General features: G+C 65.4%; 2 protein-coding genes across 2 annotated transcripts; both read right to left on the reverse strand.

The window, feature by feature from the left end:
* Window positions 1-1,231: 1,231 nt before the first annotated feature.
* LENG1 (leukocyte receptor cluster member 1) lies at window positions 1,232-4,222 on the reverse strand. The gene is made up of 4 exons (XM_008176091.4): window positions 4,019-4,222; window positions 3,108-3,290; window positions 2,307-2,560; window positions 1,232-1,822 (listed from the first exon to the last, which is right to left on the reverse strand). Exons 1-4 carry the CDS (start codon window positions 4,148-4,150, stop codon window positions 1,606-1,608), a joined length of 786 nt encoding a protein of 261 aa, XP_008174313.2. The 5' UTR covers window positions 4,151-4,222; the 3' UTR covers window positions 1,232-1,605.
* Window positions 4,223-5,272: 1,050 nt separating this feature from the next.
* On the reverse strand, window positions 5,273-12,578 carry TMC4 (transmembrane channel like 4). Its single transcript, XM_065570897.1, is given in 13 exon segments — window positions 5,273-6,454; window positions 6,765-6,843; window positions 7,176-7,331; window positions 7,811-7,941; window positions 8,088-8,271; window positions 8,740-8,837; window positions 9,050-9,176; window positions 9,646-9,809; window positions 10,402-10,530; window positions 10,532-10,570; window positions 10,899-11,046; window positions 12,049-12,192; window positions 12,496-12,578. Coding segments are annotated over 12 exon segments (1,350 nt in total). The 5' UTR covers window positions 12,093-12,192; window positions 12,496-12,578; the 3' UTR covers window positions 5,273-6,403.
* Window positions 12,579-14,391: the final 1,813 nt, after the last annotated feature.

The raw sequence follows: 14,391 nt of genomic DNA on the forward strand, positions 1-14,391 counted from the left end.
TTGGGGAGGGGGGTGGTTAGTGTGACGTCTGCCCCTGCCTTAGTCCTGTGCCATTTTTTCCTTGTGGATATAGTTACACACACACAGACAGACACTCGAATTCGTCCCAGACCTTATTTTGGTCTATCTTTATTCTGAAAATACCTTGGTGAGATTTCACATGACTATGTGCCACGGCTGGCTGGGACTCTTCCTTCTCCTCTCTTCCCTGCCCCCCCACCCCCCACAGTGACTGGCTGGGACGGGGGATCCCCTGCCCACTGCAGGAGGTGACTACATGGTATGTTCTGGGGGAGGAGATGCAGCCCCCTCTGTGGGAGCTGACAGATGGTATGTTCCATGGGGGACCTTGCCTGGCTCTGGGGTCATGCTCAGCCCCTCCCTGCTTGCAGGCCCAGAGCAGGACCTTCCCTGCTGCCTGCTCTGCTTTCGGCTTAAAAGCCCCCCTTCCCTCTCCCTGGAGCCCCCCCCCCCCCCCCCCCCCCCGGTGCTGGTAACCCCACTGGCTGCTGGGAAAATCCCTCTGTGGGGTGGGCAGGGCCCAGCGAAGGGGCTGATGCAGCCCCACCACCTGCTGCAGGCTGGCTGGTAAGGGAGAGGGCCAAGGACCCCAGCGCCACAGGGCGACCAATCCAAGGCCAGGAGAGACTGGGCTGCCTGTGCCTCAGTTTCCCCTGACTGTCAGATGATGGCCCTGTGGAAGGCACAGGGAGCTGTCCTGATGCATTTACCCTGTGCAAGGAGACAAGCCACAATCCTCTACCAGCCAGGTGTGGGCCACGAAGAACTCCAGTGTGGGCTGGGCAGGGGTTCAGCAGAGGGGCAGAGACACCCTGCAGCAGGTGCTGTTCACCTCTGTGGCTAAAGGGCTGGGCCTCCCCAGCAGCCATGGTACAATGAGCACGGGGGGGCAGGGGAGGAGAAATCAGAGGCAGAAGTGGAAATTGGAACCCAGGAATCCTGCCATCTCCCCCCTCCAGGAAGAGCCAGCCAGCAAACCCAGGAGTCCCTACACCCAACTCCACTCCCTGACACAGGGCTAGGCCTCCCTACCCCCCCTCCACCCCCGCAGAACCCCTTGGCTCCTGCTCCCTGCACCAGGGATAGAACCCAGCTGTCCTGACTCCCAGCACCCACCTTCAGCTGGAATCTAGGAGTCCAGGCCTGGGTTTCCCCTCCCATGCTTGCTCCTATCCAAGCTTCTCCCCCTCCCGTGAGTAAATGAGTGAAGTAAGACAACCACCTTTTATTAGTAAACAGGCCCCTGCCTTGTGGGGCGGTCAGGTAACCCCTGGTACCTGCTGCCGCTAATAACACCAGGCACCAGAGGCGAGTGTCCAGCATGGGGCCCCAGTGGTGCAGCCAGCAAGGAGGGTTCTGGCTCTCTCAGTGCAACCCCCATGCCAAACTTCATGGCCAAGGGGGCAGCAGAGAGGACAACCCTCGGTGTCTCTCCCCCCTAAGTCAGCAGAGGAAAACCACACGCTGGCTGCCTTGCTGTGATGCCAGTGTCCCTGTTCCACCTGCTGTGTGACCCCAGTACAGGAATCTCAGTGCCCAGGGCCTGCTGTGTCAGCCACCACTTTCAGGGGGCACTGGCAGGGCTCAGCGCTGCTCCCTCTCGTCCCAGCTGCGGGGCCTGCGCGCCAGCTGCGGATTGAACTGGGAGTTGTAGCGGCGTTTCCTGTCGTCAGGCTCCTCCTCCTCCCCGCGTTGGGGTTCCCCTTGCCGCCCAGCCAGCAGGGCTTCAGTCCGGGCTCGCTCGGCCTGCTCCCGCTGCAGCCGCTCCCGCCGCAGCTGCTCCAGGGAGGGGAGGGCAGAGCTGCAAGGACAAGCAGAAGGGAATGGTCAAGTTCCTACAGACCTACGCCAGCTGGTGTCTAGATGTGCATCCCATGAGGCCTACAACTCCCAATATGCAATCTCCCTCCTAGGGGAGTGATGCATGCTGGGATAGGTAGGCCAGGCCACTGCCCAGGAACAAATGTGTTGACTACATGCTGAGACATGTAGTTTCAGTAACACATACACACCCCTGTGCAGCTGGGAACAAGGGAAGTAAATTGTGCACTGATAATTGTTGTCCTGTGGACCGGGACATTGCATGCTGGGATTTGTAGTCCATGTAGCGAGGAAACAGGCTGGAGCATTGCATGCTGGGACTTGTAGTCGCTGGGCCTAGGAAGCGAGCTGGAGCATTTATGGTCCCTGTGCCTAGGAAGCGAGCTAGAGCATTGCATGCTGGGACGTGTAGTCCCTGAGTCCTGCCGAGTGCTCTCTCTAACCCTGCCCCACATCCAACTCACCCCACTGCCGCCTTCTCCCCTGCTGGCTTCTCTTTCTCCTTCTTGCGCTTCTTCCCCTCCCCTTTCTTCTTGCGCAGGTGCCTCTCCATCTCCCGCAGGGGGTCCAGTCTGCCCTTCAGCTGCTCCTGCGTGGTCACCACAGCTGCCTCCCGGCTGCGGTCAGGGGCTTCCTGGTACCACGGTCGGCTGGTCTGGGCCTCAGCCGCACTCTGCCCCAGATAGGTCAGCAGCCCGATAGCCTTCTCCTGCCGCTCCTGGTTGGGGCAAAGCAGGGAGGGAAGCGTGCTGAACTGAATCACCTTGAAGAAGGGGGTGCCCCATCTGCTAAGGGAGAGGGTGGGACTGATCATGGCCCCACTGTGGAAGGAGACACTGGGGGAAGTTTTTGCCTTATGGGTAGAGGAGCCAGGGGGCAGCTCATGGGATGGGGGAGAGACACTGAGAGGGGAACCAGCGTGCAGGGCAGGTGAGTTGTTAACCCTCCCCTCCCCCTGGTGGTGTAAGAGCACCTGTGAGTGTTGAGGGGGAACCCTAATTCTGTACACAGCCTCCCACTCCAACAGGGGTGTGTGAATCCCCACCCTTGTCCCCTCTACTCCGAGATGCCAAGATCTGAGGCTTGTCTGTACCCCATCTCTTGTAACGGGGTGGGGGGTAGATACCCCACCCCACTGCACCAGCCCCCTCCCATCAGTGTCCCAACATAGGGGCAACCTAACCCCAGCAAGCCAGGGTGGGGCTCACCACGCCCAAGGGATGAAGGTGCCCCCCAAACTCAAACACACACCTCCCCACCATTACCTTTTCCCTGCGCTTCTCCTCCTCATACTCCTTGTTCCCGGCCTTGGAGCCCTTGCCTTCCTCCAGGTCCCGGAAGAGGTCGACATGGCGTGAATCATCGCCAGTGGGGACCAGCGCCGAGCCGCCATCGGGTCCTGGCAGGGCAGACACTCGTGCCTTCTTCCTCAGGAACTCGGTCCGTGCCTGCAGGGGGAGATGGGGGGCTGGTTCTGGGACCGGCTCTGCCGTGGGCATCAGGGGCCAGAGCAGCCGGTGGGCTCTGTGCTGGGAGTCAGGGGGGCGATGGGGTGTGGCGAGGGCAGCATGGCACCAGGCTGAGGCCTAACAAACTCATTTCACCTGGGGTGAGGGCAGATCATGCAGGGGCTGGTGATGTTACCATGTGCCATGCCAGCCACCCCACTGGGGCAGGTGGGCTTAGAGAACTACCCTCTTTGGAAATGGTTCAGCCCGGCTCCCTTCGCCTCTCCCCTTTGGAAATGGTTCAGCCCAACTCCCCTTTCCTCCCTTTGGAAATGGTTCGGTTCAGCTCCCTTCTCTCCCCTCCTCTTTGGAAATGGTTCAGGCCGGCTCCCTTCGCCTCCCCCATTTGGAAATGGTTCAGCCTAGCTTCCTTGTGCTCTACTTCCCCCCTGTTGTGGTTCAGCCCAACTCCCATTTCCTTTTCTTCCCCTCCCCGCATTTGAAAATAGTAAATCCCAGCGCTCTCCTCTCCCCCCATTTAGAAATGGTTCAGCCCAGCTCCCTTTTCGTCGTTCCCCGATTTGGAAATGGTTCAACCCAGATTTCACCCCCAATTTGACAATGGTTCAATCCGTGACCCCGTCACATGATGGAGGACGCTTTCCCATTGTTAACGCATCCGTACTCGCTACACCCTCGTTTCCGACTGCGCATGCGCAGTGACTCGCCTCCTGTTCGGCCAGCAGGGCCCGGGCCTCCCGCTGTCGCTGCTCGTCCTGCGCCTGCGCCTCGTCCCGCCGCACGCGGGCCACATTGTCCTTGTTCCGCACGTGCCACGACTTCTTGGGCAGGATATTCATGGTCCCGCCTCAGGTCCGCACTGCGGAGCGCCACTTCCGCTTCCGGGTCAACGTCTTGCCGTTGTACTGATTGACAAGCCCTGGTCGCTCTCTGATTGGCGGACCCTAGTCCTCCCCTCGTTTCCTGATTGGATTAGTCTAGACCCACCCTCCGCAGCTCCCTGTTTTCTGACTGGATAACACCGTGGCCGCCCTCGCGCCTTGATTGGCCTATTGGAGACTCAACACTCCCCTCCCGCTTTACCTGATTGGTTCCCACTCAAGCCCCCCTTGTCTCTCATTGGTGCATTGTAGTCACGCCCCCCCCCCCCCCCCCTCACAAAGCACTGATTGGTCCAAGCGGGCCTCACACCCCCACTGCTCCTGTAGCCGATTGGCTGGGGATGAGGCCCCACCCCTTCTTCACACCTCCCCTCCCCACACATTGGGGCTGGCGCCCCCCGCAGAGTGGAGAGTCCCAGTGTCCTTTCCTGTCTCTCCCCCCCCCCCCCCCGCATGAGCAGCATGGCCGCCGCCCCGAGCCGGCGGAACTCCCTGCCACAGGACGTGGGGCCGGGCCGGCCTACGCTCAGGGAGCCTCCGTCCCTCCCTGGGCCCTGACCCCTCCCCCCCGCAGCCACCCCCCAGCTTGGGGCCTCCCCACACCTCCGACTGCGGGCGGGGAAGTCCAGCCTGCATCTCTCCCCAGCTGCCAGGGCCGGCGCAACCCATTAGGCGACCTAGGTGGTTGCCTAGGGCACCACGATTTGGGGGGTGGCAACCGCGGCGGTATTGCGGCAGCGGGACCTTCCGCCGCCTAGGACGGCAGAAAAGCTGGCGGCGCTCCTGCCAGCCGCCCTGCGCCGCCCCGGAGCCCCAGGAGCAGCCCTGACAGAGACGGGATCCTGGGCTGGATGGACCATTGCTCTGCCCCCCGACGGCCGTTCTTGTGCACTCTGCACACGCAGAAGTACACGGTCTCCCATGCAGTCGGGCCGGAGGGAACGGAGCAGACGCTGAGATAGTGAAGGTGGCTGGAGGGGAGACGGACAAACCCACTGCTTCTTGCCTCCAGCCCTGCACACCAGCTGCCCCCACACCCTCCGCCGCCCCCTGGATTACTTACACATGGGCCTGGCAGAATTCAATTTTTATTTTTTATTTTATAATTTCAAACCAAAACTAGCATTTTATTTTTAAGATTTTTTTTTCAGATTTAACATTTTCCCAGTTGCAGAAAATCACAGGAGATTCAGAGAACAGGGGGAGGGGGGAGTCAGACAATGATTTATCAACAGCAGGTGTTAGAGACTCAAAAAGTCACAGCTTTAAAAGCCGTTCAATTGTCAGCATCGCATCTCAAAATACACCGAGGAAAGAGCCTTAAATCAAACGCTGTTACGTTGTCAAGCAGGGTTGCCCCTGACTTGGCCGAGCTGTAAATGGTGATTATTGTTGATGGGAATCTCGCTTTGCAGGTTCGTGTGCGCGGTGAAATCAGAGCCTAGGCAGGGAGGTGGCCAGCCTGGAAAACCCCACTCAGGGAGGGGAGAGAGACGCGGGTCTCTGCCCAAGAGGGGTGACAGCCGGGGACCGGTAGACAGGGAATACAAATGCAGCTGCCCTGGAGTGCGACAATGGAGTTCTGCTGCCAGCCAGTAACGAGGGGTTCACCCGCTGTGTGCTCCGTTCGGAGGCCGTGGGGCTAGCCCGGGGCAGGACGGAGAGTGTGAGAATTGGGGCCTGAAGGCCAGCAGCCCAGCCCATTTCAGACACAAGCAATTCCACCTTCTCCTCCTGCAAAGCCCCCTGGGATGTCAGTCACACACAGGGTTTTGCTTCACTTCCTGTCCTAAACTGAACAGCGTCACTGGATGTCAGTAAAGAGCGGCTGCTAGGTGAGGGGTCCCTGTATAACCAAACCCCACACCCCACTCCAGAGGGGCCATGTCTCAGTGCCAGGTGAGAGGTCTCTGTATAAACAGCCCCTGCGCCCCATCCCAGAGAGGCCGTGTGTCTGTACCGGGCGAGGGGTCCCCATATACCCAGCCCCCACACCCCACTCCAGAGGGGCCGCAGCTCAGCGCCGGGTGTGTGATTCTTACACACAGTCCATGAATGAGCTCTGGGTTCTTTGGAGGTTATTGTAGTTTTCTTCCAGCAGGGGCTGGGTTTGGCACACAGGCAAATGGCAGGGGCGGGACGGGTCCGACAAGGCAGGGTCAAGAGTCATCCTCAAATCAACGAGATTGGCGTTTTCTTGCAGCTCTCTCCTTAGCTGAGCTCCGTGATCTGAGTCACTAAGAAGACCTTATCCCGCCCCTCCTGTGGGAAAAGGAACGGTTAAAAAGAGGTGGGAAACCCCGGAGGGTAAGTACAGCCATCAGGGGCCCATCTACCCCGGTATCCCGGCTCTGCCTCCACCCACGGCCCACCTACTTCAGAGGAGGGACACACGGCAGCCTCTAGTGGCCAAAGCGGGGAGGACGCTGCTCCTCATTTCTCCCTCTCAATATCCCACCCTGCCAGGCCCGGGATCATCTTGCGGCAGGGAGTCCCACCGGCTAACGGTGACAGATGGGAGCCGGCGCCCCCCCAGTGGCAAAAAGCCCCATGGCCCCAGGACATCACTCACCAGCCGCAGCTGCCCTTTGAGTTCCTTCACCAGGGAGCTGTAGGAATGAGCCAGGGCCATCAGGTAAAACATGAGGATGCTGCAGTTGGGGGATGGGAAGAGAAAAGCAGGGGGGGGGGGGTTAGACGGTGCATGAGAGATGGGGTCAGGAGCAGCGAGGCAGGGATGCGGCTGGAGGGTTGGGGGGGGGGAATAGCCGCAGAACCAGCACAGAAATTGTGTGTGTGTCTGTCCATCCCTGCTGCCCCCTGCTGGCAGGGACAAGCCCTGCTCTGTGTGCGTCCATCCATCCTCCCGCCCCCACTCTCTGTGTGTCTCCGTGTCCCTGCTGCCTGGCATCAGACCCCCCTCCATGTGTCCTATCCCCCGTAGCACGCCCCGGCCCAGGGGGATTCCCCGGCGGCCCCTCACCACAGCAGCAGGAAAAGCGGCACGGCGAAGGCCAGCGAGCCCACAAACTGCAGGAACTCCCTGGCCACATGGGGCAGGGTATCGATGGCCTCCCAGAGGGTGCTCCACATGGTCGGCTCACCCCGGAACGGGCCACAGGCGTGGGAGGGCTGGAGGCTGCAGGGGGAAGAGAGAGTGAGTCAGGGGGTGGGGGACTGAGTCCAAGGCAGGGGAGCAGAGACAGCGCCGGGGGGGGGGGGAGGATCAGGGGGGGTTTGTCATGCTGGGGGGGGAGGGGAAGGTCAGGGGACCCTGGGGGGCTGGGTGAGGTGGGGCGGCAGACCCCAAGGAGCTGGGGTGTGGGCGAGGGAACTGGGGACCCCGAGGAGCTGGGGAGCTGGGAGAGGAGGGGTGGGGGACCCCAGGGGAGCTGAGTGAGGGGGCTGGGCGAGGGGTGGGGGACCCCAGGGGAGCTGAGTGAAGGGGGTGGGGCACCCTGGGGGCTGGGCGAGGGGGACTGGGGACCCCGAGGAGCTGGGGAGCTGGGAGAGGGGGTGGGGGACCCCAGGGGAGCTGAGTGAGGGGGCTGGGCGAGGGGTGGGGGACCCCGGGGGACCCGGGGGGGGCTGGACAAGGGGCACGGGGGGGTCACTCACATAAAGACGCTGTACAGCAGGGGCACCCAGGCGATGGCCAGGCCCAGCAGCAGAACCAGCAGGAAGAAGAAGTTGGCGCTGGAGGCGCGGAAGGTGCGGTCGGCCGGGCGGCAGTTCGAGAACAGCGTGAGCTGGAGGTGACGAGACACGTGTGGACCCGGGGCGCTGAGCCACCAGACAGCCCCCCCCCCCCCCCCCACGGGAGAGAACCCAGGCGCCCGAGCTCCCAGTCCCCCCACCGCCACTAGGGAGAGGACCCACGCGTCTGGGCTCTCACCTTCTTGAGGTAGAAAAGCAGGACGAACTTGGCGGTGTTGAGCAGGGGCAGCAGGGGGGAGAAGGCGGCGCCGACCCAGCACACGGTCTGGCCGTACACCAGGTCCAGCACGTTGGGGGGCACCAGGAACTCCTGCTGCCCCCACAGCCGGGCCAGGGGGGCAGGGCCGTGGGTCACCAGCAGCCTGGGGGGAGCAAGAGGGGGTGAGGGGCTGGGGAGACTGCTCCGAGCCCAGCCCGCCCACCTACGGCTGCCCCCACTCCGAGGCCTATCCCCCAGCTCCCCACTCCCCTCCGGCCTGAGCCCCAAAGCCCAGAGCCAACCCACTCGCTCTAGGGCCTCCCTTTGTGGTCACTGATTCCCATCCACGCCTAGAACAGCCCCCACCCCCAACCCACCTCCCCCCCAGCCCACTGACCCCCTCACCCCACCCCTAGTGCAGATCCCACCTCCCCCCCCGCCCACTGACCACCCCAACCCACTGACCCCCCAGCCCCAACCCACCTCCCTCCAGCCCACTGCCCCCCCACCCCACCCCCAGTGCAGATCCCACCTCCCCCCCAGCCCACTGACCCACCCAACCCACCTCCCCCAGCCCACTGACCCCCCCACCCCACCCCCAGTGCATATCCCACCTCCCCCCGTCTCTCACTTCCTGGGGAACTCCACCAGCAGCAGCACCAGCAGCACCACGAGCAGGTCGAACACCAGCAGCTTGTACATCTCCTGCCCCACGCTCGTCTCCCAGCACTGAGGGGGAGGGGACGTGTCAGCGCCTGCACGGCCACAGGACCAAGGCGTCCGGGGTCCCAGCTCCCCCGCGAACTGCCAGACCCCACTGCCCTCCCCGAGCCGGGAAAGACCCCAGATGTCCGGGCTCCCACCCCACCCGCCCTGTGCTCTGCCCACCAGACCCCACTGCGCTCCCCAAGCCAGGAGGAACCCAGGCGTCCTGCGCTAACCGGGTGCTGCGTGTAGTTGTAGCCGCAGGTCTTGCAGGAATCGGCGTTGGGGTCCCCGTGGCAGGTGATCTGGGACCAGAGGGAGAAAAGGAGAACGAGGAGGCTGGAGAGACGCAGGAACACAGTCCTGCCACAGAGAGAGAGGGGCTGGTTAGATGGGGACCCCTCGCCCGGCGCTGCCCTCGGGGGTGGGGCGGGGGCTGGGTACAAAGGGACCCCTCGCCCAGCGCTGCCCTCGGGGGTGGGAGCTGGTTAGATGGGGACCCCTCGCCCGGCGCTGCCCTCGGGGGTGGGAGCTGGTTAGATGGGGACCCCTCGCCCGGCACTGCCCTCGGGGGTGGGGCAGGGGCTGGGTACACAGGGCCCCTTCATCCAGCGCTGCCCCTCAGGGGTGGGGTGGGGGCTGGGAACATGGGAACCCCTCGCCCGGCGCTGCCCCTCAGGGGTGGGGGCTGGGTACATGGGGACCCCTCACCTGGCACTGTCCCTCGTGGGTAGGGTGGGGGCTGGGAACACAGGGACCCCTCGCCCGGCGCTGCCCTTCGAGGGGATGGCTGGTTACATGGGGACCCCTCGCCCTGGCTGCCCCCGGGTACCTGAACAGGGTGAGCCGGATCTCCAGGCTGAGCGGGTATCTCTCCAGGCGCACGAGGAGCCCGAAGGCCAGTGGCACCAGCTGGTTGGCGAGTGTGATGACTATGGAGGGCAGATAGGCCACCAGTAGCCCCAGGACCAGTCCCTGCTGCCCTGAGCCAGTGTCCTGCTGGGGGGGGGGAAAGGTCACCAGGGGTCAGAGCAGAATCTCCTCCCCCCCCAGTTCCCCTATGGGGAGCCGAGTGGCTAAAGGGCTGACAGCTGGGTTAGCACCACTGCCCCCCGTTGAGGGGGACACGGGCCAGTGCTGGAGTGAGTGGGTCGGGGGTGAGGGGCACAGGCGGAGCGGGGGGGCCACAGGTCGGGGGTGAGGGCCGCAGGCGGAGCTGGGGGCTGCGGGTCGGGAGTGAGGGCCGCAGGCGGAGCTGGGGGCCGTGGGTCGGGAGTGAAGGGCGCAGCGGAGTGGAGGGCCGCGTGTCGGGGGTGAGGGGCATGGGCAGAGCGGGGAGCTGTGGGGTCGGGAGTGAAGGGCGCGGCGGAGTGGGGGGCTGTGGGTCGGGAGTGAAGGGCGCGGTAGAGCGGGGGGCTGTGGGTCGGGAGTGAAGGGCGCGGGCGGAGCAGGGGGCAGTGGGTCGGGAGTGAAGGGCACGGTGGAGCGGGGGGCTGTGGGTCGGGAGTGAAGGGCGTGGGCGGAGCGGGGGGCCGCAGGTCGGGAGTGAGGGGCGCGGGCCGAGCCCGGGAGCGAGGGGTGCGGGTACCTGGCCCTTCTGCGAGTACTCGGTGGCCAGGTAGACGCAGTAGAAAGCCGCCCCCAGCAGTGCCACCACCAGCAGGTTGAGGGCCCCGCGCAGGCCGTACAGGGCGAGTCGCTGGCCCGGGCTGCGCTGGGGCCATGAGCCGCCGTAAGGTCTGTTCCTCCAGGTCCATCTGGGAGAGACGCACATCAGTGCAGCCCCCCCACACCCCTTCCCAGCCCCCACAACCAGCCCCAGCCCCACCCTTTCCCCACAGCCAGCCCCATCCCTACCCCCCCACAGCCAGCCCCCTCTCCACCCCCAGCCGTGCCTCTCACGCCACACACCTGCCCCCTTCCCCCCAATCCACTCATCAGCCCGTATCCAGTCCCCCGGCCCCCACACCAGATCCCTCCCCACCAGCCCCCCATCTCAGTCCCTAGTCACACACTCCAGCCCCCCAGCCCCAGCCCACCCGTAATGCAGGGTCCCTCCAGCCCTGCGCCCCCTGCAGGCCTCACCCGCAGCTCGTAGCGGAGGCTGTTGTGTTTTATGTGCACCGCGGTGCCGGGCCCCAGGCAGAAGTCCCAGCCGGCAAAGACCTTGTTGCTGTAGGTGCTGAGCGCCCCGTTCTCACTGACCAGGCTGCGCTTCAGGAGATGGACGGCCCTGGGGGAGAGCGCAGGGTGACGGCCCCCAGGGAGATGGCGAAATGCAGCCAGCTCGGGGGTGGGGCACGGGGGCTGGGTATACGGGGACCCCAGCCCGGCACCAGGACGCGGCCCCTCTGGGGCAGGGCAGGGTGGGGGCTGGGTATCCGGGAACCCCTGGCCCCTCTGGGGCAGGGCAAGGCAGGGGCTGGGTATCCGGGGACCCCTGGCCCCTCTGGGGCAGGGCAAGGCGGGGGCTGGGTATCCGGGAACCCCTGGCCCCTCTGGGGCGGGGCGGGGCGGGGGCTGGGTATCCGGGAACCCCTGGCCCCTCTGGGGCGGGGCGGGGCGGGGGCTGGGTATCCGGGGACCCCTGGCCCCTCTGGGGCGGGGCGGGGCGGGGGCTGGGTATCCGGGGACCCCTGGCCCCTCTGGGGCGGGGCGGGGCGGGGGCTGGGTATCCGGGAACCCCTGGCCCCTCTGGGGCGGGGCGGGGCGGGGGCTGGGTATCCGGGGACCCCTGGCCCCTCTGGGGCGGGGCGGGGCGGGGGCTGGGTATCCGGGGACCCCTGGCCCCTCTGGGGCGGGGCGGGGGCGGGGGCTGGGTATCCGGGGACCCCTGGCCCCTCTGGGGCGGGGCGGGGCGGGGGCTGGGTATCCGGGAACCCCTGGCCCCTCTGGGGCGGGGCGGGGCGGGGGCTGGGTATCCAGGGACCCCTGGCCCCTCTGGGGCGGGGCGGGGCGGGGGCTGGGTATCCGGGGACCCCTGGCCCCTCTGGGGCGGGGCGGGGCGGGGGCTGGGTATCCGGGGACCCCTGGCCCCTCTGGGGCAGGGCGGGGCGGGGGCTGGGTATCCAGGGACCCCTGGCCCCTCTGGGGCGGGGCGGGGCGGGGGCTGGGTATCCGGGAACCCCTGGCCCCTCTGGGGCGGGGCGGGGCGGGGGCTGGGTATCCGGGGACCCCTGGCCCCTCTGGGGCAGGGCGGGGCTGGCCCTGTGGGGGTACCTGGGAAGTGACTCACCGGTGGACGATCCAGAGGAGGCAGACGGAGAAGTAGCCCAACATGCTCAGCAGATAGGCAGGGGGATGTTATAGGAGAAGCCCACGAAATCACGGCCGAGTTTTGGTAATAACCGTAGAACAGGTAGGTGAGCTCCATGAACCCCTGAGACAGACACAGCCTAAGCGAGGGGCCGTCACCTCCAGGGGCGACCGGCTCCTATCCAGCCCCAGGGCGGGGACTGGAATGGGACAAACTGATCTGGGGAATTGGGGCCAGCTCCAATTTGTGGGGGACACATGAAGGGGAGCTGGGGCAGAGCTGAGGTGTGGGGTCTGGGGTGGAGCTGAAGGGTGGGGGGCAGAGCTGAGGGCATGGGAGGGCTGGAGGTGGAGCTGAGGGGGTGGGGGCTGTGGGCGGAGCTGAGGGCATGGGGGGGGGGCTGGGGGCCCACAGCCGGGCTCTCACCGTCCCGGAGAGCAGGTCCATGAGGTAGGTGAAGTAACTGACCAGGCCCCGCATGGTGGGGTCGTACTGCAGGCAGCTGATCACTGCGGGGGTGGTGGGAGAAAAGGGGTGAGACCCCCTCAAACCAAACCTCCAAATACCCCTGGGTCACCCCTGCCCTCCCTGGACATAGGACCCAGGCTGCCATTCTGGGGGCTATTCCCTTCTCTCCCCTCCCCTTTGATAGGGATGGGACCCAGGCGTCCGGGCTACCGTCTGGGGGCTCTCACCCTCCCCCCACTGGAGACAGGACCCAGGCGTCCGGCTGCCGCTGGGGGCTCTCGCCCCCTCTCTCTCACTGGAGACGGGACCCAGGTGTCTGAACTGCCATTCTGAGGGCTCTTGCCCCCCCACTGGAGACAGGACCCAGGCATCCGGGCTGCCATTCTGGGGGTTCTCGCCTGGTCTCTGTCACTGGAGATGGACCCAGGCGTCTGGGCTGCTGTTCTGGGGACTCTCACCACCCCCCTGGAGATGGGACCCAGGCGTCCGGGCTGGCCGTACCTGTGGAGTTCGGCCCCTGCTGGGTCTGGTTCAGCCGCAGCCCCTCGAAGGCGGCGTTGGGGGCCACCACGAACCCCATCACGAGCAGGGCCCCCCCCAGGTTCAGCAGCACCAGGAAGCGCAGGAAGTTGAAATACGACTGGATCCCTGTTCCGAAGTGACCTGGGGGGGAAAAGGGCAGCGTGACCCCGACCGCGAGTCCAAACCCCGGGCTCCCCAGCAGGGACTGATCCCAGGGCTCGGGGGTGGGGTCGCTCTCAGCATGGGGGGACCCCAGGGCTCAGAGGGGGAGTCACTCTCAGCGGGGGGGACCCCAGCGCTCAGAGGGGGGGTCACTCTCAGCAGGGGGAGACCCCGGGGCTCAGAGGGGGAGTCACTCTCAGTGGGGGGGGACCCCAGGGCTCAGGGGCGTCACTCTCAGTGGGGGGGACCCCGGGGCTCAGAGGGGGTATGTCCTACCTTCGATGTGGTGCAGCGAGCCCCTCCACACCTGGGCGTACAGCAGGGCGTCCCCCACCTGTCCCCGCAGGCGGCGCATCCTCACCTGCCACCGCTCCCAACGGCTCCGTTTCCAGGCCGCCTGCTGCTCCCGGAGCCTTGCGGGGAGAGGGACGGGGGGTAAGACCTCAGACCCCCCCGCCCCAACCACTGCACCCCCCATTCCCCTCCCATAGCCAGGAGAGAACGCAGGAATCCTGGCTCCTAGCCCCCCATCCAACCACTCGGGGATAAAACTCAAGAGTCCTGGCTCCCAGCCCCCCCCTGCTCTGACCACTAGACCCTACTCCCCTCTCAGAGCCAGAAAGGAACCCAGGCATCCGGCCCTGTGCAGGGGGGGCGTTACCTGAGTGTCCGTTTCTCCGCCATGCAGAGTGGCAGCTGCTTCAGGGGAACCGATTCCTGCTCCCGACTTCTGCCCTGTCCCGCTCCTGGGGGGTCCTGGAGGCTCCCCCTCGTCCAGCGCAGCCCCCAGACTTGGCCACGTTGCCACGGAAACGCAGGGTCGCGTTGCTTGGCAGCTGGAGGAAGAGGGATGAGGGAGCAGCTGCTGTCCCCCCTCGTCATCATCTGGGGAGGGAGCAAGTGGGGTGAGTGGGGGGAGAGATTCAGCCCCCTCCCTCCCCGCACTTACTGACCCAGGGATGGGGAGGGGACCCAGGAGTCCGGGCTACTATCTGGGGAGCCCTAGGTTCAGGGGATGGGACCCAGGAGTCCGAGTCGGGAGCTGCCTGCTAGGATGGAACCCAGGAGTCTGGATTATTTGGGGGGGGGGCTGCACACTGGGGACGGGATCACCCCAGGAATCCGGATGATTGGGGGGGGGCGGGGCTGAGTCTGCTGGGGACGGGACCC

Source organism: Chrysemys picta, chromosome 17, assembly GCF_011386835.1.
Source record: "Chrysemys picta bellii isolate R12L10 chromosome 17, ASM1138683v2, whole genome shotgun sequence".
In the NCBI taxonomy this organism is placed as follows: domain Eukaryota; kingdom Metazoa; phylum Chordata; order Testudines; family Emydidae; genus Chrysemys; species Chrysemys picta.

Bases quoted from the DNA above. Each gene is read 5' to 3' on its own strand.
- LENG1 (XM_008176091.4), bottom strand. From the start codon at position 4,150: ATGAATATCCTGCCCAAGAAGTCGTGGCACGTGCGGAACAAGGACAAT. The intron at 3,291-4,018 runs GCGAGTCACTGC...CTCCCCCTGCAG, and splicing joins CCCTGCTGGCCGAACAGGAG to GCACGGACCGAGTTCCTGAG. The intron at 2,561-3,107 runs GTAATGGTGGGG...TGCCCCAACCAG, and splicing joins AGGAGAAGCGCAGGGAAAAG to GAGCGGCAGGAGAAGGCTAT.